The sequence below is a fragment of the Thamnophis elegans genome, chromosome 16, assembly GCF_009769535.1.
Source record: "Thamnophis elegans isolate rThaEle1 chromosome 16, rThaEle1.pri, whole genome shotgun sequence".
NCBI classification, from domain to species: Eukaryota; Metazoa; Chordata; class Lepidosauria; order Squamata; family Colubridae; genus Thamnophis; species Thamnophis elegans.
In genome coordinates, this window is record NC_045556.1 from 36,548,945 (window position 1) to 36,572,734 (window position 23,790).

Genomic DNA, 23,790 nt, shown 5'->3' on the forward strand with positions numbered 1-23,790 from the left:
GATTTTGCATCCTGATTCAAGGACAGCCTCTCTGGAGCATCCTTAAGACGACAGGATGGGTGTATACGAAGAACGAGGGTAAGTGAACTCCCTTTGCACGCCGGAAAAACTGACCAGATCCTTTCCCAAAGTTTATTTTCAAAAGGCACTTTCTTTTTTCTTTGAAAACACCTCGCTTCTCACCCGAGTAGCATCTTCAGTTCTCTTGGTTTTTAATTAACTCCTAGCCCCCATTTTCATGGGTTTTTTTTTTTTAGCATGGCCAATGGGATGTATGTCTAAACAACTATCGTCTGTGGGTGTTATTCTTTTGAGCTAAGCCTAGAATTGTGGTTTTCCCTGAAGATGGTGGATTTGGAGAGTGACGGCTTAGGAATGTTTCATTTTAACTGCTGTTGTGTCCCTTTCCCAAGTCCATACTAGCAACAGAATTTCTTTTAGCATCACAACAGTCCTGGGAAGTGGGTCAGCCCATGTAAAACAGCCCATGGGAAGGAGTTTTAGTGACATGGCTGGAAAAAAAAACGGAGATTTATGCTTTCCTTTGCAGAATTTCAGAGGCTGTTTTAAGACATCGAAGGTCCTCGCAATCAATCATGAAAAATAAAAGACCAGGAAGAAGACACAGAATATTTTTTTAACATGGGATGTGTTTTATTAGTAGTGGTTAGATAAAAGAGGTAGAAATTAGAAGATAAAAGATTATTGATATGTATAAGTAAATGATGAAAGATTCTTATTACATATAAGCAAACATTATTAAGGGTGGCTCAGTGGCTAAGACACTGAACTTGTCGATCAGAAAGGTTGACAGTTTGGCGGTTCGAATGCCTAGCGCCACGTAACGGAGAGAGCACCCGTGACTCATCCCAGCTTCTGCCAACCTAGCAGTTCGAAAGCACGTTAAAAAAAATGCGAGTACAAAAATAGGAACCACCTTTGGAGGGAAGGTAACAGCATTTTGTGCGCCTTCGGCGTTGAGTCATGCCGGCCACATGACCACGGAGACGTCTTTGGAGAATGCTGGCTCTTTGGCTTAGAAACAGATGAGCACCGCCCTCTAGAGTCGGGAACAGATATCTGCTGGTGGACCTCACTCCATTACGCGGCGCTAGGGATTCGAACCGCCAAACTGCCGACCATCAACAAGCTCAGGGTCTTAGCCAATGAGGCGTAGCAATCCCCAAACCCATGCTGTTCTTCCTTCTTAGAGTAGTTTCCCTTCAAGGCAGATTTGATCAGTCAGCCCTTCCAAGAAAGGACTAAAATTAGTAAAGTGCCCATTCCTTTGGGCATGATCAAAACTCTTTTTAGATCTCTTTAAAATAGTTCCCTGCTTGTTGTTTACTCTTCAGTCAAAGAATCTAGGGAATGAGTGGAATCAAACATTCATGGAAGCTTCTAAAATTTCCTTGCCTTCTGTTTGGATTCTGGCATCAGATTTTTGCAGGGGTAAAATTTACAGTCCAGAACATAATAGTTAACGTATTTTTGGGAGTATAAGATGCTCCAAAGTATAAGACGCACCTAGATTTTGGGGAGGAAAACAAGGGGAAAATATCTGCCTCTGCCTCCCAGCAATTTGCCTCCTTGCAACGAACAGTACAGACAAAATACACTGTAGAGTTATATTTCAGACTACATTTGTACAGATGCTGCTAAAATTGATGTGATTTCTGGAAGTATAGTTATTATCTGCAATTTAAAAGAATAGCACTTTTAAAAACAATAGCATGGGACCTCTTCAGAGCAAGCATTTATTTTAAAAAGCTTCTTCATTTTGTTAAGTTGTCTAGAATAATAATAAAGCAGTCTTTAAAAAATAAATCTAACAATTTGAACATTCTATAGGCATTTATAGTTGTTGACTTAACTCCTTGCAGCAAACAGCCTGATTAGCACAAGAAAAAAAAAATCTGCCTCCCAGCAATTTGCCCCATGGAGCAAACAGCAAGTTTCACTTTAAATTTCTCCCGATCATCAGTTGTTAGAGGCTGCAGGGATTGTTATAGCTTATTGAAGCCTCCCCAAGCCCCCGTTTGCTGCAAAGAGGTAAATTGCTGGGAGGCAGAGGCCAAAGGGTTGGGGCCGGTGGGTGGGTGGGGCTACATTCAGTATATAAGATGCACCCAAATTTTCACCCTCTTTTAGGGGGGGAAACAGTGCGTCTTATACTCTGAAAAATATGGTAGCTTTCCTTGGGAAGATTTCTTAGAGAAGGATGGTAATCAATATGTGTGTGTGTGTGTGTGTGTATGTGTATGTATGTATGTATGTATGTATATGTATGTCGGTCTTTGGTTATTCGGGTTTTCTCCCGCGTAAAATTGGAAGTGTCTTGGAAAATTTTACGCGGGAGAAAACCCGAATAACCAAAGACCTACATACTAACACCCGAATAACCATAACATACATCTATCTATCGATCTATCGATCTATCGATCTATCGATATATCTATATCTATATCTATATCTATATCTATATCTATATCTATATCTATATCTATATCTATATCTATATCTATATCTATATCTATCTCTCTCTATCTATCTATCTATCTATCTATCTATCTATCTATCTATCTATCTATCTATCTATCTATCTACCTACCTACCTACCTACCTACCTACCTACCTACCTACATACATACATACATACATACATACATATATATATATATATATTGTTAATGATGATTTAATCTTGGGTTCCTGCAGGGAGCAGATTGAACCAAACTGGAAGCTGGGTAATTGGAGAACCAAGCATACGTCATCCAACAGTGGACGTCCCTTAGAGGTTCTTTATGCAAGTAAGTATATTGGCTTTCCTGGATTTCTCTGTGGTAGGAGCTGACAATGTTCTCTCTTTGTGGGTGATGGGTGGAGAAGACCATCCAGGAGAGTTTAGAACCATGATGGTGAACCTATGGCACGTGTGCCAAAGGTGGCATGCGGAGCCATTTGTTAGAGCACGCGAGGGGTTGCCTTGTCAGCTCCACCGCGCATGCGCGTGCTAGCCAGCTGACTTCACCCTTCTTTTTCGGCTGCTTTTCGCCCTCCGGAGTCTTCCCTGAAAACTTCCCTGAAGGCTCCGGAGTGCAAAAAACGGCCCTGGGGGGAAACCGGAAGTTTGGGAGTGGACTTCCGGGTTGCCTGTAGGGCCGTTCTTCACCCTCCGGAGTCTTCAGGGAAGCCTCCTGAAGCCTCCAGAGGGCCTCCAGGGGGGTGGGGGAGGCTGTTTTCGCCTTCACCAGGCTCCTAGAAAGTCTCTGGAGCCTGGGGAAAGCAAAACACAGGTACATCACGTACCAAAAGCGGGGGGGAGGACGAGGGTCGCGCCCATATAGCATTATGGGTGTGGGCATGCCCGCGCACGACTGCCCTGCACTCTCCCCACTTTAGGCACACGATGGGAAAAAGGTTAGCCATCCCTGGTTTAGAACAAGGTTTTGATTTTATTTTATATTTTTACAAAAGACTACACTTTTTGAAGCATTTATTTTTCATCCTTCATCCAAACAGCTAGCAAATCAATAATGTTTTTTTTTTTACAAAGAGCTTATCCTATAAAATGGAAGAAGCTCAGGTGAGAAAGGGAAGTCATAATAACAACAATCAACATAATACTGTACATAACACTGTAAGGATAGACCAGTCAATCAAATGTCTGTTGGAAGGAAATCGTTCAAAGGCAGCAACTAAATTTACTGCTTTAATTTACAGTTGGGGGAGTCAGTCCTACAGGCATCACCGGTGGGGTGGAGCGTTACAACCCCCTGGATCATGAGTGGCAAATCCTGGGCTCGGTCTTGAGACAGCGGAGTGGCATTGGGGTGGCTTCCCTTAATGGGTCCATCTATGCAGCTGGTGGCCACGATGGACTCGTCTGCCTCAATAGCGTTGAGAGGTAAGCAGGCGCCTTGAAGGAAGATCATCTAGAGATGGTCGATGGCAGGATTTGTCTGCTCTTTTCTACCCATTCTCGCCCTGTTGGGGAACCGTAGACTATGTTGGGGATTTGTAAAGGGGAAGAATCCTAGAGAACAAACAGGGAGTGTGTCTAAGATGGAAAACTCTCCTTTCCCCCCCAATTCCGGTTACTTTTTTCTAAGTTGCTATTCTCTCCTACCTTCTCAGTCTGAAATTGACTGGATTTCAATTCCCTGCTCCCTTTGAAACTGACTGAATTTCAACTTCCTGCTCCCTTTGAAATTGACCGAATTTCAACTCCCTTCTCTCTTTTAAAATGACTAAATTTCAACTTCCTGTTCCCTTTGAAATTGACCGAATTTCAACTCCCTTCTCTCTTTTAAAATGACTAATTTTCAGTCCCTGCTCTTGACTCCCAAGTTGTGCCTGCAGGTTTTATGGAGCCTGCGGGCGTGCCACCATTTGAGTCACTTGCTGCTTTCCCAGCTTGCCGAGAAATGTTTTGCAGCATTCCTTTTCCTTGCGAGGTGACTAAGACGCTGTTGGTATTTTTATGATGTCTCTTTATTTACAAGCCCCGTCAATTACGCAATGACGTCTGTTCCTTGAAAAAGAAAAACCCCATAAGCACTTCTAATACTCCGGAGCTATGATTCCTTTCCAGGCAGGTGCAAAGCACAAGATTCTCTCACTTTAGAGGACTTGTTCTCCATTTTCAAAGCTGGTAGCCAACAGCTCTTTATCCTGGCTTAAGGAGAAGCGACTTCCCATCATCGGGGCCAGCAGTGATTTCTAATTTTTTCTCTCTTAAGGATCTGCTGCCATTAAGGCACACAGACAAGGAGATTAAGGGGAAAATGCCTTCAGAATGAACTCACGCCTGGAGTTTAAATATTTTCCATCGGTTAGGCAAAGCTGTGAATTGAGTCCGAGGGCTCGGAGGCAGAAGTCTCTGTCAGCGTGTATGTGTATGTGTATATATATATATTTATATATATATATATATATATATATATATATATATATATATATATATATATATATATATATATACACACATATATACATATATATACATATATACATATATACATATATACATATATACATATATACATATATACATATATACATATATACATATATACATATATACATATATACATATATACATATATACATATATACATATATACATATATACATATATACATATATACATATATACATATATACATATATACATATATACATATATATATATATATATATATATATATAGTATTTGTGCTGATAAATAAATAAAGGGAGACGTATGGATCTATTTCAAGCTATTTAGCTCTCATCAGCTAGCCATACCCTTACTGGGATTTGAACCTGTGCTGTATTACATATTAGGCAGTTGTGTTAGCCACTAAGCCACAGGCTCTCCTCCTTTATCAGCTAAGCCAGGGAAATAAGTATGTATTTTGTGTCACAACCCCTGGTATGCCCAAATATGGGAGGAAGCATACTGCTTCCTTTCTCTGTCTATCGGCTCACCCCAGGAGACCATCCAGACAGAAAGCTATTATTTTTACTGTTGCCTTTGTTCATATATATATATATATATATATATATGCATGCACCTATTATTTAATATAGAGAATGGAATGGAATAGGAATAGGAATAGGAATAGGAATGTAGAATAGGAATATAGAATAGGAATAGGAATATAAAATAGGAATAGGAATATAGAATGGGATTGCTTGTCAAAAGGGGTTCTCATGTCCTTGAGACCCAGCAATGTTCATAAGTATGAACCAGTTGCCAAGCATCTGAATTTCGATCACATGATCAAGGGCATGCTAAAAAGGTCATGTGTGAAAAATTGTGGTAAGCCCCTTTTCTCAGTGCCGTTGTAACTTTGAACGGTCACTCAATGAACTGTTGTAAGTCAAGGACTACCTGTAGTTTATGTTTACTCTGCAATCGTGTTGTACAAGTCCTGGCATTGAGTCAGCTTCCCCTCCTTTTCCTATCATCTTCTTTTAATGACCCCCATAATCCCTTGCGGGGTGGAGTCTGGGCAACTGAACGGAGGTAGCAGAATTTTTACTGGCCGGATGCCTTCCTGTTGCCAATGCGGAGTTTTGTTCAGCAGATATATTCTCACTGTGCCCAGAGAGAGAAATGTCTGCCTCTACCTAGGATCGAACTCACAGCCTCCTGAGTTTAAGGCGAGAGTTCCACCTCTAGGCCATCGCACCATTCTTCCCCTTCTATAAGGGGGGGGGGGGACACTTGCCTCCCTCCCATGCCCAGAATCTCTCCTCCATCTTATTTCTTCCCTGGTAGGTATCTCCCCGAAATCAATGAGTGGAAGAGAAACGTCGCACCTCTGAGTGAACCGAAGCAAGATGTAGCTATGGCTGAACTCGGCGGTTACTTATATTGCGCTGGTGGTTTTGATGGGCTGGTTTGCCTCAACACGCTGGAAAGGTAAGGCCCAGTTGGGATGCCGATTTGAGGCCATGCTGGTGTGCTACAGTAGCTAATATTTATACTTGTTAGCCTTTTTACTTACCGCAAAGATCTCTCCCCAATTCAAATCAAAAATAGATTGATGCAACATCTCGAGGGAGATGGGCCTGGTGTCAATCACCTTGGGAAGCTTATAGGAGAGAGGGAGAGGGAGGGAGAGAAGGAGAAGGAAGATGTGGAGAAGGAGGAAGAAGATACGGGGAAAGAGGAGGAGGATAAAGGATGAAGGGAGGAGGAGGAAAATATGGAGACATTTTGTAGAATCATCTCTTTCTCACCATTGCTGATTCCTTCCAGATACGACCCAGTATTGGATAGATGGCAGAAGTTGGCGCCTATGAAGTGTCGTCGAAAAGGCCTGGGCTTGGCCGTCCTGGATGGATATTTATATGCCGTTGGGGGCTCCGATGGATATTCTCCCTTATGCTCAGGTATATCCTGACTGTGGGTTAAATTAGTCCTTGCCCTATGTTAAAGCAGAATTAACAAAATTGGAAGGGACCCTATAACATTTCAGACAGCTGTTCAGTCTCTTCTTAAAAACCTCCAGTATTGAAGCACCCACAACTTCTGGAGCCAAGCTGTTCTGCTGATTAATTGTTCTCGCTGTCAGGAAATTTCTCCTTCATTACTTGAATTCCCTTTCAAACTTTCTAAACTTCCAGTTTCTCTCTCTGAGCTGAAGCTGACGCAGCGTTGACTAAGATGTCCTACAGTGCACTTTCTGCCTCAAAAATGACAGGAAATAATTTCCCTGCTTTTTTTAAAAAAATATTATTATTATTTTGGCATTCGTAGCAGGAAAAGAGAATGGTGAAAATAATTGGTGGGTTGGGAACCAATTTTTCTACCTAGTTTTGGAAGCGTTTTCTACTGTCTCCTGCATCTTTGCATCTCTCTCTCTCTCCGTTCCCCTCACGCAAACATTAAAAATAGAAAATGATTATATCTATGTGTGACGTTAATTAAAATCCGTGCTTTTGACGGATGGGTTCCTGTGGGCCGGGTGTGTTGAAGGATGGAAAAAAGCTTTCCAAGTTATTGGTTTGCCGTAGCGTGCATGTCTGGGTAATTATTAGATTAAATTAATTAATGAAAGAACTTAGATCAGGCAATTAGTTAACAAAAACACGCCTACTCTTCTGTTAACAAATGTCAAGATAGATAAATGTGATACTTAAAGGATCAATGGTGGTATTAAAATAAAAGAGGTCTGGAAAATGACTTTATAAACAGAATGACTACAGGATAATTTGACTTTGATACGTTTCAAAAGTAATTTTTGTTGCCTCTTCATCAGGAAAAAAAAGAGAGCAAATAACTCCAGTTATATAGAAGTCCAGTGCAGCCTAACAGCTGCTTTAGCCAGCTACAGAATGCAAAAGATGATAATTGGTTTGAAGTGGTGAATTGATCCTTCAATTTGATACGTGAAAAGGGTTATCGGTTTGAAATAGGAAATTATTGATCCCAGAGACTCGACACATAGCCAAGGGGAACATAATCAATCAATATATAACAAACAACAATTGATGCCGTTTTATTAACAGTGTTACTGATTTCAACCCACAATGATAGAAATCGCAGAACAGGATCGTAACCGTTGAGTTAATCCTCTTCCTTCTGAATTTCATCTCCAACATTCAATGCCACTCTAGTGTTAATACCACTTTGTAATGCCTCGATAAAACCACAGTTGGAATCCTGCATCCAGTTTTGATCACCACAATATAAAGAACATGTGGAGACTCCAGAAAGAGTGCAGAGAAGAGCAACCAGGATGATTAGGGGGCTGGAAGGCTAAAACATACGAAGAATGGTTGCAGGAACTGGGAATGTCTCATTTAATGAAAAGAAGGACCAGGGGTGACATGATAGCAGTCTTCCAATATTTGAGGGGCTGTCCTAGAGGAGGGAGTCGAAGTATTCTCCAAAGCAACTGAAGGCAGGACAAGAAGCAATGGGTGGAAACTAATCAAGGAGGGAAAGCAACCTAGAACTAAGGAGAAATTTCCTGACAGTGAGAACAATTAACCACAATTACAATCAGAAGTTTAGAGTGCTCCATCGCTGGAGTTTTTTCAAGAAGAGAACGGACAGGCGTTTGTTTGAAATGGTATAGAGTTTCCTGCTTGAACAGGAGTTGGACTAAAAGACCTCCAAGGCTCCTTCCCACTCTGCTCTTCTCTTAATAGTTTATGCTCTCTATATAAGGGATGCGGTGGCTCAGGGGCTAAGACGCTGAGCTTGTAGATCAGAAAGTTCAGCAGTTCGGCAGTTCAAATCCCCAGCGCCGTGTAACGGAGTGAGCTCCCGTGACTCATCCCAGCTTCTGCCAACCTAGCAGTTCGAAAGCACATAAAAAATGCAAGTAGAAAAATAGGAACCACCTTTGGTGGGAAGGTCACAGCGTTCCGTGTGCCTTCGACATTGAGTCATGCCGGCCACAGGACCACGGAGACGTCTTTGGACAGTGCTGGCTCTTTGGCTTTGAAACGGAGATGAGAAGCGCCCCTAGAGTCGGGAACGACTAGCACAGATGGGCGAGGGGAACCTTTACCTTTACCTTATACTGCCTACTACCTGTTAAAAAGCAGGCTAGTCCTTTCAGGTTCTTTTACACATAACTATTACTTTCCAGAACACAGAGTGTCCTTTCAGCTTTGGAAACAATTAATACTCCCCCCCCCTCAGTGATTAAAGTGACAAGCGGCAGCACAAAGATCAAAAGCCACAGCTCTTCAACCTTCTTGTGTTTCAGTCGAGCGCTACGACCCCACAGAAGACCAGTGGGCTGCCTGCCCTCCGCTCCGCAGCTGCCGGGAAAACCTGGGTTGCGTCGCGTTGCGAGGCAAGATCTATGCCGTCGGTGGGCAGGATGAATGGACCGAACTCTGCAGCGCTGAGCGCTTTGATCCCCTGATCAACCGATGGACGCCTGTGAGGCCCATGAGGTCCAAAAGGAGCAAGGTAAGGAGAGCCAGAAATAGAAACAGACAGGAAACGAAACAACACGACACAACACAATGAAAAGTCTATGATTTTTAACATTTGCTATTATCATCATGACAATGTGAAGTGTTACCACTTTATTAGTAACACTTCGGTGACTCCATCCAGCCACCTCCTTCTCTGTCATCCCCCTCTTCTTTGGCCCTCCATCGTTCTCAGCATGAGGCTCTTCTCCAGGGAGTCCTTTCTTCTCATTAGGTGGCCAAAGGATTTGAGTCTCCTCTTCAGGATCTGGCCTTCTAAAGAGCAATGAGAGTTGATCTCCTCTAGGACTGACCGGTTGGATGGCCTTGCAGTCCAGGGACTCAGGTGATAGATAGGCAGGCAGGCAGATAAATAGATAGATAGGTAGGTAGAAGTCCTCCTCCTCCTCTTCTTCTTCTTCTTCTTCTTCTTCTTCTTCTTCTTCTTCCTTTTCTTCTTCTTCTTCTTCTTCTCCTCCTCCTCCTCCTCTTCTTCTTCTTCTTCTTCTTCTTCTTCTTCTTCTTCTTCTTCTCCTTCTCCTTCTTCTCTTCTTCTCCTTCTTCTTCTTCTTCTTCTCTTCTTCTTCTCTCCATTGTTTCCCAGCATGAGGCTCTTCTCCAGGGAGTCCTTCTTCCTTCTCATTAGGTGGGCAAAATCTTTGAGTTTCCTCTTCAGGATCTGGCCTTCTAAAGAGCAATGAGGGTTGATCTCCTCTAGGACTGACCGGTTGGATGGCCTTGCAGTCCAAGGGACTCAATGCAGGAGTCTTCTCCAGCACCAGAGTTCAAAGGCCTCCATTCTTTGGCGCTCAGCCTTCTTTAGGGTCCAACCTTCACAGCCACCCATTGCAATTGGAGAAACCACAGCCTTGACTAGAACGCACATCTGTTGGCAAGGTGATGTATCTGCTTTTAGGAAGCTGTTTAGATTTGCCATCGCTTTCTTCCCCAGGAGCAAGCCTCTTTTCATTTCTTGGCTGCCGTCCCCATCTGCGGTGACCTTGGAGCCCAGGAAAATAAACCTGTCCCTCCCTCCATTTCCCCCGCCTCCCCCATCTATTTGCCAGGAATTGAGAGGGCTGGATACCATGATCTCCGTTTTCTGAATGTTGAGTTTCCTTAGCCATAGACCGTACCTGGTTAAGGGCTTGAGAAGGAAACACTGAAACCTCTTTCCAAATTGTTGACTTTCCAGGTCAGCCTTGCTGCTATCAACGGGTATCTCCTGGCCATTGGCGGTTACGACGGCATCGTTGACGTTTCGACGGTGGAAGCTTTCGACCTGGATCTCAACGCATGGAGGTAGTCTTGGTGTCCCTTTGTGATGACGCGCCACTGGTTTTTTTTTTAATTTCTTTTTATGAATGGCACCTTCTCATTCTCTTCTTTTTGCTCTGTGGCTCATCATTCCAGAGTCTGCAGGTTGGGATGGGTTAGGAAAACTGGGGGATGAAGCCATTAAAAAAGGGAGAAAGATAGTCCGTCTCTTGCAGAGGTGGTCCTTGACTTACAACCACAATCAGGGCCAAAATTTATGTTGCTAAGCAAGGCAGCTGTGCCAGATTTTAGGAGCTTTTTATGAACTGCCCTCTGGGTAGCATCTTCAGGGCTATAAGGCGGAGAGAGCAAACCCACTCCCTTCTAAGCACTGATGGTGTTCCCTAGTTAGGTAATGAAATGTCTGCAAGAAAACAGCAAAGCTCAAATAGCACCAAGGACCTGCACAGTCCATCTCCTCCTCAAACCCCACTCCCTTCTAGCACTGATGATGTTCCCTAGTTGGGTATGAAATGTCTTCAAGAAAACCACTGAGCTCAGAGAGCACCAAGGAGCCCACAGCTCACCCCTAGGCTACCAATATACTCTTCAATGTGAATACTAGATGTCTCATCTTCAATGTACGTGCCACTGTTGTGTGAAACGACACACAACAAGCTTGTGGAGGTTAACACTGGCCCTTGTTCCTTCCATTGCAGAAGTTTTGGCAACACGAAGAGCCGTCACCCAGGTGGAGGCGTCACTGTGATCCAAATGGCCACTGAAGATGTGGAATCCTTTGAGTCCCCTTGGAGCAGATAACCAGAAGATGAACAAGACCTGGTTCTAGATTCAGATTAGGTAGGGTGAGTTCTTGAGCTAGATCTGAGCAATATCCGGAGCTGTACTTCCATACCTGAAACAAGATGATTTATTTCTTCCATTCACCCCAATTATTTATTTTATTCGTTCACAATAAATTCAGTTATTTATTTTATTCATTCACAACCCTCCTATACTACCTCCTCTTACAATACTAGACAACACAGGATCAACAGTTAGAGACCTTCACGTTTCTAAGTTCTATTGTATCTCAAGACCCAAAATGGACACCTAACATCAAAAATGTCATCCAAAAAGCACAACAAAGAAGGTTCTTTCTGCGTCAACTCAGGAAGCTCAGTGCCCAAGGAGCTGCTGATTCTGTTCTGCAGAGGAAGGATGAGCCTGTCCTCTGCACCTCACAAAACTGTCTGGTTGGCTCTGCAACCCAACAAGACAGACACGGACTTCAGAGGAGAATCAGAACTGCAGAAAAAACAATGGCTACCAACCTGCCTTCCACTGAGGACCTGTAACACTGCAGGAGTCAAAAAGAGGGCTGTGAAAATATCTGCAGACCCTTCGCATCCTGGACATAAATTGTTTCAACTCCTAACCTCAAAGTGACGCTATAGGCCACTGCACACCATAACAGTTAGACACAAGGACAGTTTTTTCCCGAATGCCATCACTCTGCTAAACAACTATTATCCTCAACACTGTCACACTATTTACTAAGTCTGCATTACTATTATTCTTCCTTCCTAGTACCTATCTCTTCCCACTTGTGACTATAACCATGCTGCTTATATCTTTCCAATTATATTGTTTTGTTTGTTTCCTAGTATGATTTGATTGCTTATTAGTAACCTATGACTATCACTAAATGTTGTATCTTATGATTCTTGATGAATGTATTCTATTTTAGGTTCTGATAGGTTCACACAATATCCTATTTGGGTCAAGATACACCTATGCACATCTCCATACTTCATGATTGAGCCGTGGTGGCGCAGTGGTTAGGAAGCAGTATGGCAGAATAATTCTGCCGACTGTCATGAGTTCGATTCTGACCAGCTCAAGGTTGACTCAGCCTCTCATCCTTCCAAAGTCAGTAAAATGGGGAACCCAGATTATTAGGGTGTCTGTAAACCATTTAGAGGAGGAGGGATTTGGAGGCTGTCGATATAGTTAGGAGGAGGAAGGCCTTTCGAGCCTGCCTTATGTACATTTCTTGGCAAAATACATGGGGAAACCCCATTTGGGAAAATTCCACTTAGGGTTAGCTCTCCATGAATTCGCAGAGTGAAATGGACATCGTCATTGGATTCGGAACCCCATCAGTATGGTTAGGAGGGAGCACGCCAGAGGTGGGTCCTACCAGTTTGCACCAGTTCGGTAGAACATGTTCGTCAAATCTACCGAACCGGTTAGAAGAGGTTCCACCAGTGGACCCAGAAAGCAGGCCACACCTACAGAAGAGGTTCCAAAAATTTTTGAAGCCCACCACTGAGACACACACACAGACACACACACACACACACACAGACAAGGAGAAGGAGAAAAGAAGAAAAAAAGGAAAAAAAGAAAGAAAGTGAGAGAGAGATGAAAGAAAAAAAGGAAAAAGGGACAGAGAGACAAAAGGAAGGAAGAGAGAGAGAGAGAAAAAAAAAACACATGGCCGGCAAGCCAACTCCCACCAGGTCACATGGCCGGCAAGCCACTCCCACAAAGGAGGCCACACCCACAGAGTAGGTTCGAAATTTTTTTGAAACCCACCACTGGGGCACGCCTTTCAAGCCGGCTTATGTACCTTTTGGCCTGACTTTGGACCTCTGCCCAAGCATTTCTAGCTCGCAGAAGTCGGATCATGAACTGTCTGAGTTGGCCTTCCTTACAGGAACATCTTCGGCTTGTGAGATTGTCTATCCATCTCCCACTTGGCTCACATTCTCCTCGCAAGTGCCGCTCAGAAGATCTCCCCGCAGGGACCTCTTAAACAGCGTGAGACGCTGGAAGCCAGGAGAATGAGGTGTTGACAGATGCCAGCCAACCAATGGATTTCCACTGTCGGCACATGTCAGAAATACAAACCAGGAAAAAATAAATCAAAACAGAGGTATAGTAAAGGGGAGGCAGATACATGGAATTGTGCCACGGATTCTTGAGCGAGGAGGCCCATTAGGTCCCCTGGAATTTAATCCCAAGGGAAATATGTAGAGCCACAGCTGCCCTGGGCGACTTGTTGATTTTGACTGCTGGAGTCTGACTTCGTTTTCCATCAAGAAATTCCAGAAATGTAAGAAATTCCAGGAAAATAATAGTATTTATTTTTTTAAATCCAATGCTTAACACACAGCTGCCAAGAAAGCGGCATGAATATTTTTGTGCAGTAACCAGAATTCAAGCAGAAGAAGCCAGAGAAACTGCATAGATAGATAGATAGATGATAGATAGATAGATAGATGATAGATAGATAGATAGATAGAAGGTAGATAGATAGATAGATAGATAGATAGATAGATAGAAGGTGGATAGATAGATAGAAGATAGATGAAGATAGATATAGATAGAAGAGATAGATAGATAGATAGATAGATAGATAGATAGATAGAAGATAGATAGAAGATAGATAGAAGACCGATAGATAGAAGAGAGAGAGAGATAGATAGATAGATAGATAGATAGATAGATAGTTAGTAGATAGATAGATAGATAGATAGATAGATAGATAGTAGATAGATAGAAGATATAGATAGATTAGATAGATAGATGATAGATAGATAGATAGATAGATAGATAGATAGATAGATAGATAGATAGGCTAGATACCTGTGCTTTGCAATGAAACTATGTGATTGGCCAATGCATGATAAATCTGGTTCACTCTAGTTCAATCCATTGGCTCAGTGATGGTCGGAGATTGAAACACATAAGGGAATATCGCTCCCGCCACCTTGAGTCCGGAAGCAGTTCCATATGTGGAAAGTGTAGACATTTTGGTACCGACGTTTAGTGCATAGGAGCCCCGGACCGCTCCTGAGTGAAGGAGTGGAACATCTGCCAATTTGAACTGAGATAACGGAATGTGAGGCAACTGGCAGTTGGAACAGAGTTCTTTTCAGGGTGGGGAGGGGGAGTAGAACTCCTTAGCATCAGAGTGTGTTAATTACTGTATAAGAAATACTAATGATCTGATGGACATTTCGAAAAATCCTTTCTTAGCGGGGACCCTAGAATGCCAATGTCAAGATTGTAGGCATTATGGTTCTGGAGATTTCGTGATGAGTGAGTTGTATTTGGTATATATATATATACCTCCGGGATTGGGCGGCCTATAAAATCGATTTAATATATATATATACAGCAACAATAAATCATCTCTTTGATGATCAAGGGATCAAATTAAAAGGAAAAGAAACCTATGCATCAAAGAACAAGTTAAAAAATGCACACTCCTAAACAGTGGCAAGCATAAATATGCATAGCTGCACACAATTCTATTTAACGCTTCGCCTAGGCACAATATATTTAATGTTTTAATATTTATGTTTTTATTGTAAGCCATCCATAGGTGCTATGCAGAAAGGAGAGAGAGAGAGAGAGAGAGAGAAAGAGAGAGAGCACATACATTAATAAATATGCTTTAGAGCTCAAAGTACTCATCCTTAAGGTTTATGAGGTTTAGTAATTATCTATCCATCCATAATCTATTATCTATCCATCCATCCATCCATCTATCATCTATCCATCCATCTATCCATCATTATCCATCATCCATCTATCTATCTATCTATCTATCTATCTATCTATCTATCTATCTATCTATCTATCTATCTATCTATCTATGCCTGACCCACCCCACCCATGCATCCATCCCCCCAAATGTCCATGTGAATGTTTGCATCCATCTCTCCTCCATTTACTATCCATCAATCTCTATCTATCCATCCATCTATACACACTCTCTCTCCCCCTCTCCTCCCCTCTCATTCCCTCTCTTCCTCTCCTTCTTTCTCGTATCTATCTACTATCTAACTTACATGATTCTCCAGCTCACAAAAAGTGACTCCGGGTGGCATACAACAATTAAATAAAACATATAAAAACCAATCATTATTCCATATAGATCGCTGATAAAGGAGGAGAGCCTGTGGCCTAGTGGCTAATACAACTGCCTAATATGTAATACAGCCCAGGTTCGAATCCCAGTAAGGGTATGGTTAGCTGATGAGAACTAATAGCTTGAAATAGATCTATACTAGTCCTCCCTTTATTTATTTATCAGCACAAATGCAACACACACACACACACACACACACACAGTCATTAACATGATTAACACACAAAACACACCAGGCACAGGAGAGAGTAAATATTATCCACAACTATGGAGCCATCGTGGAAGGCACCAAAGACCCTCTCCCACCCCCAGGCCAGATAACGTTGTTGTTGTTAGTTGTGAAGTCATGTCTGCAACCCCATGGACAACATTCCTCCAGGCCTTCCGGTCCTCTACCATCTCTGGAGTCCATTGAAGATCACGCCGACTGATTCAGTGACTCCATCCAGCCACCTCCTTCTCTACTGTCCCCTTCTTCTTCTTCTGCCCTCCATCATTCCCAGCATGAGGCTCTTCTCCAGGGAGTCCTTTCTTCTCATTAGGTAGCCAAAGTCTTTGAGTTTCCTCTTCAGGATCTGGCCTTCTAAAGAGCAGTTAGGGTTGTTCTCCTCTAGGACTGACGCGTTGGATGGCCTTGCAGTCCAAGGGACTCAATGCAGGAGTCTTCTCCAGCACCAGAGTTCAAAGGCCTCCATTCTTTGGTGCTCAGCCTTCTTAGGGTCCAACCTTCACAGCCATCCATTGCAACTGGGGAAAACCATAGCCTTGACTAGACAAACTTTTGTTGGCAGGGAGATGTCTCTGAGTTTTAGGATTCCATCTAGATTTGCCATCGCTTTCCTCCCCAGGAGCAAGCCTCTTTTAATCTCTTGGCTGCCGTCCCCATCTGCGGTGACCTTGGAGCCCAGGAAAATAAAATCTGTCACTCCCTCCATTTCTTCCTTATCCATTTGCCAGGAATTGAGAGCCTTGTGAGAAAAGTAATTTCATTTTATCTCTTCCTTTCCTTGCTTGGTCGCTAGATGGCACCAGAAGACAAGGAGCCGCTCCCGCTGGGACCGATAATGTTTTGCAAAGTGGGGACCGGCATCCTGTGAAGCATCTTCTCCGTAAACCGTTGATGGAGATGGAGCCGCTTGGAGAGGGAGAACCTTCACCTTTCGCCTCTTCCAGCCCGGCAGCCATGGTGAATGATGGAGAGGTAAGCCCCCCTGCCCTCAACCAGCTCCCCCCCAAAAAATGATTGCCTCCCCCAGTTTGCCCCATCCCGAGCTGTCTAAAGGCACAGAGATCTATTGTCTGGCACATCCCAATCCTGGTTAAAACTTCCTGGCGCTTTTGGTAGGCTGCAGATGCCATCAGAAGAGACTCGGCTGGGAGAGTGGCTGGCGTTGAGTGTTAGGGCCCCCCCAATGGGCAGAAAGATGCAAGCTCCGGACAGTTGCCCAGCTTCAGGAGAGTCCATCCATTGGGAGGAGACTTGGAGGCACCCAACCGCAGCAATGACATCTTTGGAGGAGGAGAACCATGGTTCACCCAGACAACCGCCGTCCTCCTGGCCAGGATTCTAGGACAGGGACATCTTGGCCCAGCCCAGCCCAGGATACTACGCCGAGAAGACTTTCATCTTTGATGATGACAGCCATGCACAGGTCAGTGAAAAAGCGGAGCAGATGCTTGTCTCACCGCATGGAATTCCTGCATTGGGTTGAGGGCCCCAACTGGGTGGGCTCCTAAAGGATCTGATCCCCCTCTTTCCAAACCCGTGTACAAACTCAGAAGGTGGAGAAGGTGGCAGCTGCTGAGACTTCATCTACCTGGGTTAAGCCATGCTGTACGAACACCATGTAGAATCCTCCCAGAAGAAGGGAGTAGCAGTTAGTTAGCTAAAGTCGTAAAATGGGGCAAAACTCACTTAGCAACGTAAAGTTTGAGCTCAGTTATTGCCATAGGTTGAGGACTACCTGAATAGGGTTTCCCTCCTCCACCACCTCCTGGAACAGGGGTTGGGCTAGAAGACCTCCAAGGTCCCTTCCAACTCTATTATTCTGTATCTGTATTCTGTATCCTGGGAGAAAAAGTGCAGAGTTCCAGGCTGAACTGCTGACTTCTTCTGATCGACAAGCTCAGCGTCTTAGCCACTGAGCCACCATGTTCCTGTGGTGCCTACTTTGTGGCAGTCCCTCAAATACTGGAAGACTGCTATCATGTCTTTCTTTTCTCTGGATTGGCCAAACCCAAATCTTGCAACTGTTCGTGTGTTTTCCTGTCCAAGCCTTTCATCATCTTAGTTGCTCTTCTTTGCACTTTTCCCACTTTTCCTCTCTTCATGTTTTCCAGGGTTCCTGGCCTTCTAGCCTGGAACCTTAATCCGCAGACCGAGCTGTCTTTCTCAAACTGTAGCTTTATAGCAAACAGCTGCAGCTCAGCTTAAAAAAAACAAAACAAACCGGCTTCTCCAAATCAATCGATCAAATAAACACCGTCGTGCCCAACTTTAATAACAGAAATAATTCCCAAAGGTGCTTTATTTTTTCAGGAGGCAACTGGACTTCCTTGCTTTTTTCCTTTTCTTTGAAGATATTTCTCGTTTCTCATCCAAGCAGCTTCTTCAGCTCGGTTGGACAGTGGGGAATGGAGCTGAAGGAACTTCTTGGATGAGAAACGAGAAATCTCTTCAAAAGAAAAAACAAACAAACAAGAAAGGCCAGTTACCTCCTGAAAAAAAAAACCCACCTTTTGGACAAATCCATGACCTGGATGACGGAGAATCTCTACAGACTTTTAACAGAAGAAATCGTTTCGTTCCGTTTATTGGTTTTGTATGCCGCCCACTCCCGAAGGACTCCAGGCGGCAAACGGGGAGGGGATAAATAAGACAGTACAAAGAATATTAAAATAAACAACAGTCACAATTGAAGCGGGCTGGATGCTTCAACAGCCCCAGCCTGCCGGAACAGCCAGGATTTAGTAGCTTTACGGAAGGCCGGGTGGGTAGCAAGGGTCCGGATCTCCACGGGGAGCTCGTTCCAGAGGGCCGGAGCAGCAACAGAGAAGGCTCTCCCCCGGGGGGTCGCCAGCCGACATTGGCTGGCAGATGGAACCCGGAGAAGGCCGAGCCTGTGTGATCGAATCGGTCTTTGGGAGGTAATTGGCAGGAGGCGGTCTCTCAGGTACCCAGGTCCGATGCCATGCAGGGCTTTATAAGTAATAACTAGCACCTTGAAGCGAGTCCGGAGACCAATGGGCAGCCAGTGCAACTCGCGGAGGATAGGTGTAACGTGGGTGAACCTAGGTGCACCCACAATCGCTCGCACGGCTGCATTCTGGACTAGCTGAAGTCTTCGAACACTTTTCAAGGGCAGACCCAAGAAATGACTTGAAGGCTGGCTAGGTGGCTCAGTGGCTTGTCGATCAGAAAGGTTGGCAGTTTGGTGGTTCAAATCCCCATTACAGGTCTCCTGCGCAAACAGGGGGTTGGACTAGATGACCTCCAGGCTCCCTTCCAACTCTTGTTACTGTTACTCTTAAATGGTGACGAGATCAAGGTGTCGATTGTCCAAACAGCAACCAATTTAATAACAGCCAGAGACACAGTTGCACAAACAAAACCCAGAAGGATGACCTAGAAATTAACGCTAAACCGGAAAAATCCAGAATCTCAAGGCTTAAAAGTCTCCAAACTTTCCAATCTTCCAATGAAACACAAATGACTCTGGCCAGATAACCCAGTTCCAAAGTCTGGTTTTAGCAATCAGGAATATACAGATTAAAACTTCCTCTTCTGCGTAGATAGCGGACTTTAAAACCAACATCCGCTCATCTACCTTTCCCAGACCTTCTCCAGAAAGTGTCCCTTAAGAAAGGGATTTTTTAAAAACCCAATATTTAATGCTACATGTAATAATGGCAGCCAGAATTTCACATGCTCAAAATGGGAAATTTAAAGAAAATATTACACAAAGGAAATAAAAGACAGAGGAGAGTCTGATTACTACTTAGTGTGGAATTTATGGTACGAATGGCTAGAGGAAAGATATAAAGAATAAGAAAGCAGTAAGGGAAGAAAAATTAAGGAACCAGAAAACAATCATAAAACTGCATAAACAAATAAGAGGGGGAAATGTAAGATATATTGTATATAAAATAGTACAGAATAATAGTTATAAGAGGAATATATGTATACAGATATAAGATGCATTGTATAGAAATTAGCACATTGAAAGAGTAATATGTATAGAAGAAATATAAGTACATACCCATGGATATAAGATGTATAGATGGATTAATAGATAGATAGATAGATAGATAGATAGATAGATAGATAGATAGATGGATGGATGGATGGATGGATGGATGGATGGATGGATGGATGGATGGATGGATGGATGGAGATGGATAGATGGATAGATGGATAGATGGATAGATGGATAGATGGATATAGATAGATATAGATGGATGGATGGATGGATGGATAGATAGATAGATATAGATAGATATAGATGGATGGATAGATGGATAGATGGATAGATAGATATAGATATAGAAATAGATGGATGGATAGATAGATGGATAGATGGATAGATGGATGGGTAGATAGATAGATAGATAGATAGATAGGATAGATAGATAGAGATTGATAGATAGATATAGAGATAGATAGATATAGAGATAGATTGATAGATATACATTTTTGTATATATTGTATACAAAAAATACAATACATATACAATATGCACAATACAATTTTGTATATAATATATATACATATAAAAGTTTAAAAAATATTAGACTGCGCTGAGATGGATAGGTTGACAATGGAAATTAAAGACAAAGGAGAAATAGCATACAATTTAATTTGGGATGTATGGTATAATTGGCTTGATAATAGATGCAAAGATTAGAAAGCTAATAATGAAAGATGATTAATGAATTAGAAATTAGAAATAAACGTAAATTAATGCAAGATGAAGAACATTTATTGTATACAATAGTATATAATGGTAAGATGTTACAAAAATGTAAAAAAATATCTAGAATGATAACTATATAACGAATATATAATAGTATATATAAATGTAAAAAAAACCCTGTGATAGAAATCGATATAGAGTTGTTGCAAAGCTGTCACTGTGATGTAAAATGAAAAAAACTGTATAATTACAATATATATTTTTTTAAAAAGAAAGGGATTTTTAAGGATGGGGCAGAGGAACGAATTAGCTACACCGGGTAAAAAGCTGTTGTAAATCAATTCCGATGCAATTTTCCTGTGATTTTCCTGCCTTTTCCAAACCTTTGAAGGGTTTTGGGCTTTTTTCTGATCGGCTGAGCTGGGAAGGGATAACATGGCAGAGCTTCAAATAACAAAGGAATGCTGGGATCGGCTTCCAAACAAGTGGAAAATTTTGGGTGAAGCCAACTCTCATTCCTGGTTTATTAGATCTTTCCCGCAAGCACCACTTACCCTTGTTTCTTAGGAATCGACAGTGGCTCTTAAAATAAATATTTATCCTCCATTTGAAAAGGCGTCAGAGAGAGAGGAATGCCTTTGAGGTGTTGGGGAGCCTTGGGGGAGTCAGAAATCAGGAACAAAATAAATCCGATATAGGGCAAAACCATTTTCTGTAGTCGCAATTAGGCTGGAAGGGACCTTGGAGGTCTTCTAATCCAGCCCTTTGCTCAAAGCATGGGTCCTTACGTCATCTTAATTTTCCTAGAATCAGAACACAGAATCATAGGGCTGGATGGGACCTTGGAGGTCTTCTAGGAGACCCACTGCCCATCCCTCAAGGATGGATCAGAACTATTCAATCTCCAGCCTTAAAATGAGAAACAGAGAGAGAGAGAGACATAGAAAGAGAGAGACACAGAGAGAGAGAGACACACAGAGAGAGAGAGAGAGAGAGAGAGACAGACAGACAGACAGACAGACAGACGGACACAGAGAGAGAGACACACAGAGAGAGAGAGAGAAGTAGAAAGAGAGAGACAGACAGACAGAGACAGAGAGAGAGACAGAAAGAGACACAGAGAGAGAGACACAGAGACAGAGAGAGAGAGAGAGAGAGAGAGACAGACAGACAGAGACAGAGAGAAAAGGAGAGAGAGACAGAAAGAGACAGAGAGAGAGACAAAGAGACACACAGAGAGAGACAGAGAAAGAGAGAGACAGACACAGACACAGAAAGAGACAGACAGACAGACAGAGAGAGAGAGAGAGAGAGGAGGAAGGATGGTGGGGAGGGAGAACGCCAGAGTAGGCTAAGGAAACGTATTTAAGTTTTCTTTCCCTGGATCTGTTTCTAGGAGAAAATTCATGGAGGCGTCATGATTAACAACTATGGTGGAAATCTCTGTCTCCAGTAATGAACCCTCTACTTTAAAAAAAAAAAAAAGAGGGAGAGGATGATGAAGGAGAGAGGGGGGAGGGGGAGAAAGCTGTCAGGGATGAGTTTCAAATTCATTAGCAATTGATAAGCTCCTGTCCCCATAAATCTGTAATGCACAGCTTGTAACTTTCATGTATTTAATGAGCAACAAGATGCCCCCTCCGTCTTCTTTACATCAGCCTGCAAAAATTCAAGAGCTGACGGGAGCAAACAATACTCTAAAGCTGATTTAAAGCAACCAATTAATGCTTTGACCCACAACTTCTGGAGGCAAATTGTTCCACTGGTTAATTGCCCCGACTATTGGGAAATTCCTCCTTAGTTCTAGGTTGCTTCTCTCCTTGATTAGTTTCCATCTGTGGCTTCTTCTCCTGCCTTTGGGTGTCTGGAGAATAGTTGAACCCCTCTTTTTGGGAGGCAGCCACCGAGATATTAGGGTTGGTAGTTTACATTAAAAATAATAATTAATAAGTGGCTGTTTTGCCTTGCGTCTGATTCTTTGTATCCAGCCCGATATTGCAACTCTGACAGATCTCTATTGCCAGCTAACCTTGCTCTAAAATATTTGCAATCTTCCAACTGGGATTTGCTAAATAATTTTCTCCACCGATGCAGGCCGAGGATCTGGGGGTTTGACTAGTGGTATTCTGACAGAGGTCTCCCAAGAGCATGAAGCAAACTCCTTGTCCTGACCAAAAAAACCCTTTTATTAATTTCCTATGAATTCTGCTCATTCACATCCAACAAAGTCTTTCAAGGGAGGATTTATAGTCACAGACCTTATCTGGCTTGGAGAGCTACCAGGCCGATCTCTGCAGAACTTGGCAAGGAGTCTCGGAGAGTCAGGAACCAATGAAGCGAACTCATGGTCTCCTGCAAACTCCACTCCCCTTTCGCTCCCCTTTTATTCATCGTCCACCTGTGGCCTTACTCCCAAGTCGACCCCTGTTCTTTAGCTCTTCCCTTCGTCTGACAACTCTACGCATGCGCACACTTTGAGAGATTCCTCAGGGCTGGAGGCATTTCAGCTTTCTTCTGGAGCAGAGAAGGGTGCTGACCACAGTGAGGTCCAAAGATGTCCTGGATGGGCCAGAAAATTGATCTGCAGAGCACGTTGTAGACGTAGGGAGCCCTTTGCCAAGACCCTTGGCTCTCTTCCTGGACGGGGGAAAACGAAAGGCGGATATTTATAATCCGCTATTTATATCTGACACATAAGATGAATTAATACGCTGACTTTTTAAAAGGCAAACTCTCTCGGTGCTACCACCAGCTGTCCTGTACGAGCAGAGTTTGCTTCTGTCCAAGGGATGAGGGCGTGGGGGAACTCGGCGGTGGACTGCGGTGACGTCTCATTCGGCGTGCCATGCCCGAAGACCGAGGCCTTACGTGGGAGCCCGTCCAAGGCCTTTTGACACTGGACTTAGGTTTGAGGTGCACGCCGCTTTGCATCCGATCGTGAAGATGCCCCACCAAGGTGGGGGGCAGAAGACCCCAGAAGGAAGGTGCTGCTGATGAGCATTTAAAAGATGTGGGTTTAAAACGTAGCTTGAATTCGGTGAGTTTGGCCGAAGGAACCTCTCTCTCTCTTGTGAGTTCACCTGACTGCCTTCCTTCCTTCCTTTAAAAAAAAACCTAATAATTGGAACTGACCTTTGCTAATTCCTTTTGACACCTGAAGTCCAAGAGGACACTAGGTCTATAAATGCTTAACCAATGGTGAGAAGGAGGCCATGGTGTGGGCATTCGTTGGAGATAACCAAGGGG

General features: G+C 43.2%; 1 protein-coding gene across 1 annotated transcript; it reads left to right on the forward strand.

The window, feature by feature from the left end:
• The first annotated feature begins 55 nt into the window (after positions 1-55).
• On the forward strand, positions 56-11,508 carry LOC116519388 (kelch-like protein 20). Its single transcript, XM_032233241.1, has 8 exons — positions 56-78; positions 2,719-2,810; positions 3,724-3,907; positions 6,269-6,412; positions 6,752-6,885; positions 9,216-9,424; positions 10,625-10,731; positions 11,406-11,508. The coding sequence occupies exons 1-8, from the start codon at positions 56-58 to the stop codon at positions 11,506-11,508; spliced, it is 996 nt and encodes a 331-aa protein (XP_032089132.1).
• Positions 11,509-23,790: the final 12,282 nt, after the last annotated feature.

Excerpts from the sequence above, each read along its gene's own strand:
- LOC116519388 (XM_032233241.1), top strand. The coding sequence starts at position 56 with ATGGGTGTATACGAAGAACGAGG. Across the intron at positions 79-2,718 it reads GGTGTATACGAAGAACGAGG|GGAGCAGATTGAACCAAACT; the intron begins GTAAGTGAACTC and ends GGGTTCCTGCAG. Across the intron at positions 6,886-9,215 it reads ATATTCTCCCTTATGCTCAG|TCGAGCGCTACGACCCCACA; the intron begins GTATATCCTGAC and ends CTTGTGTTTCAG.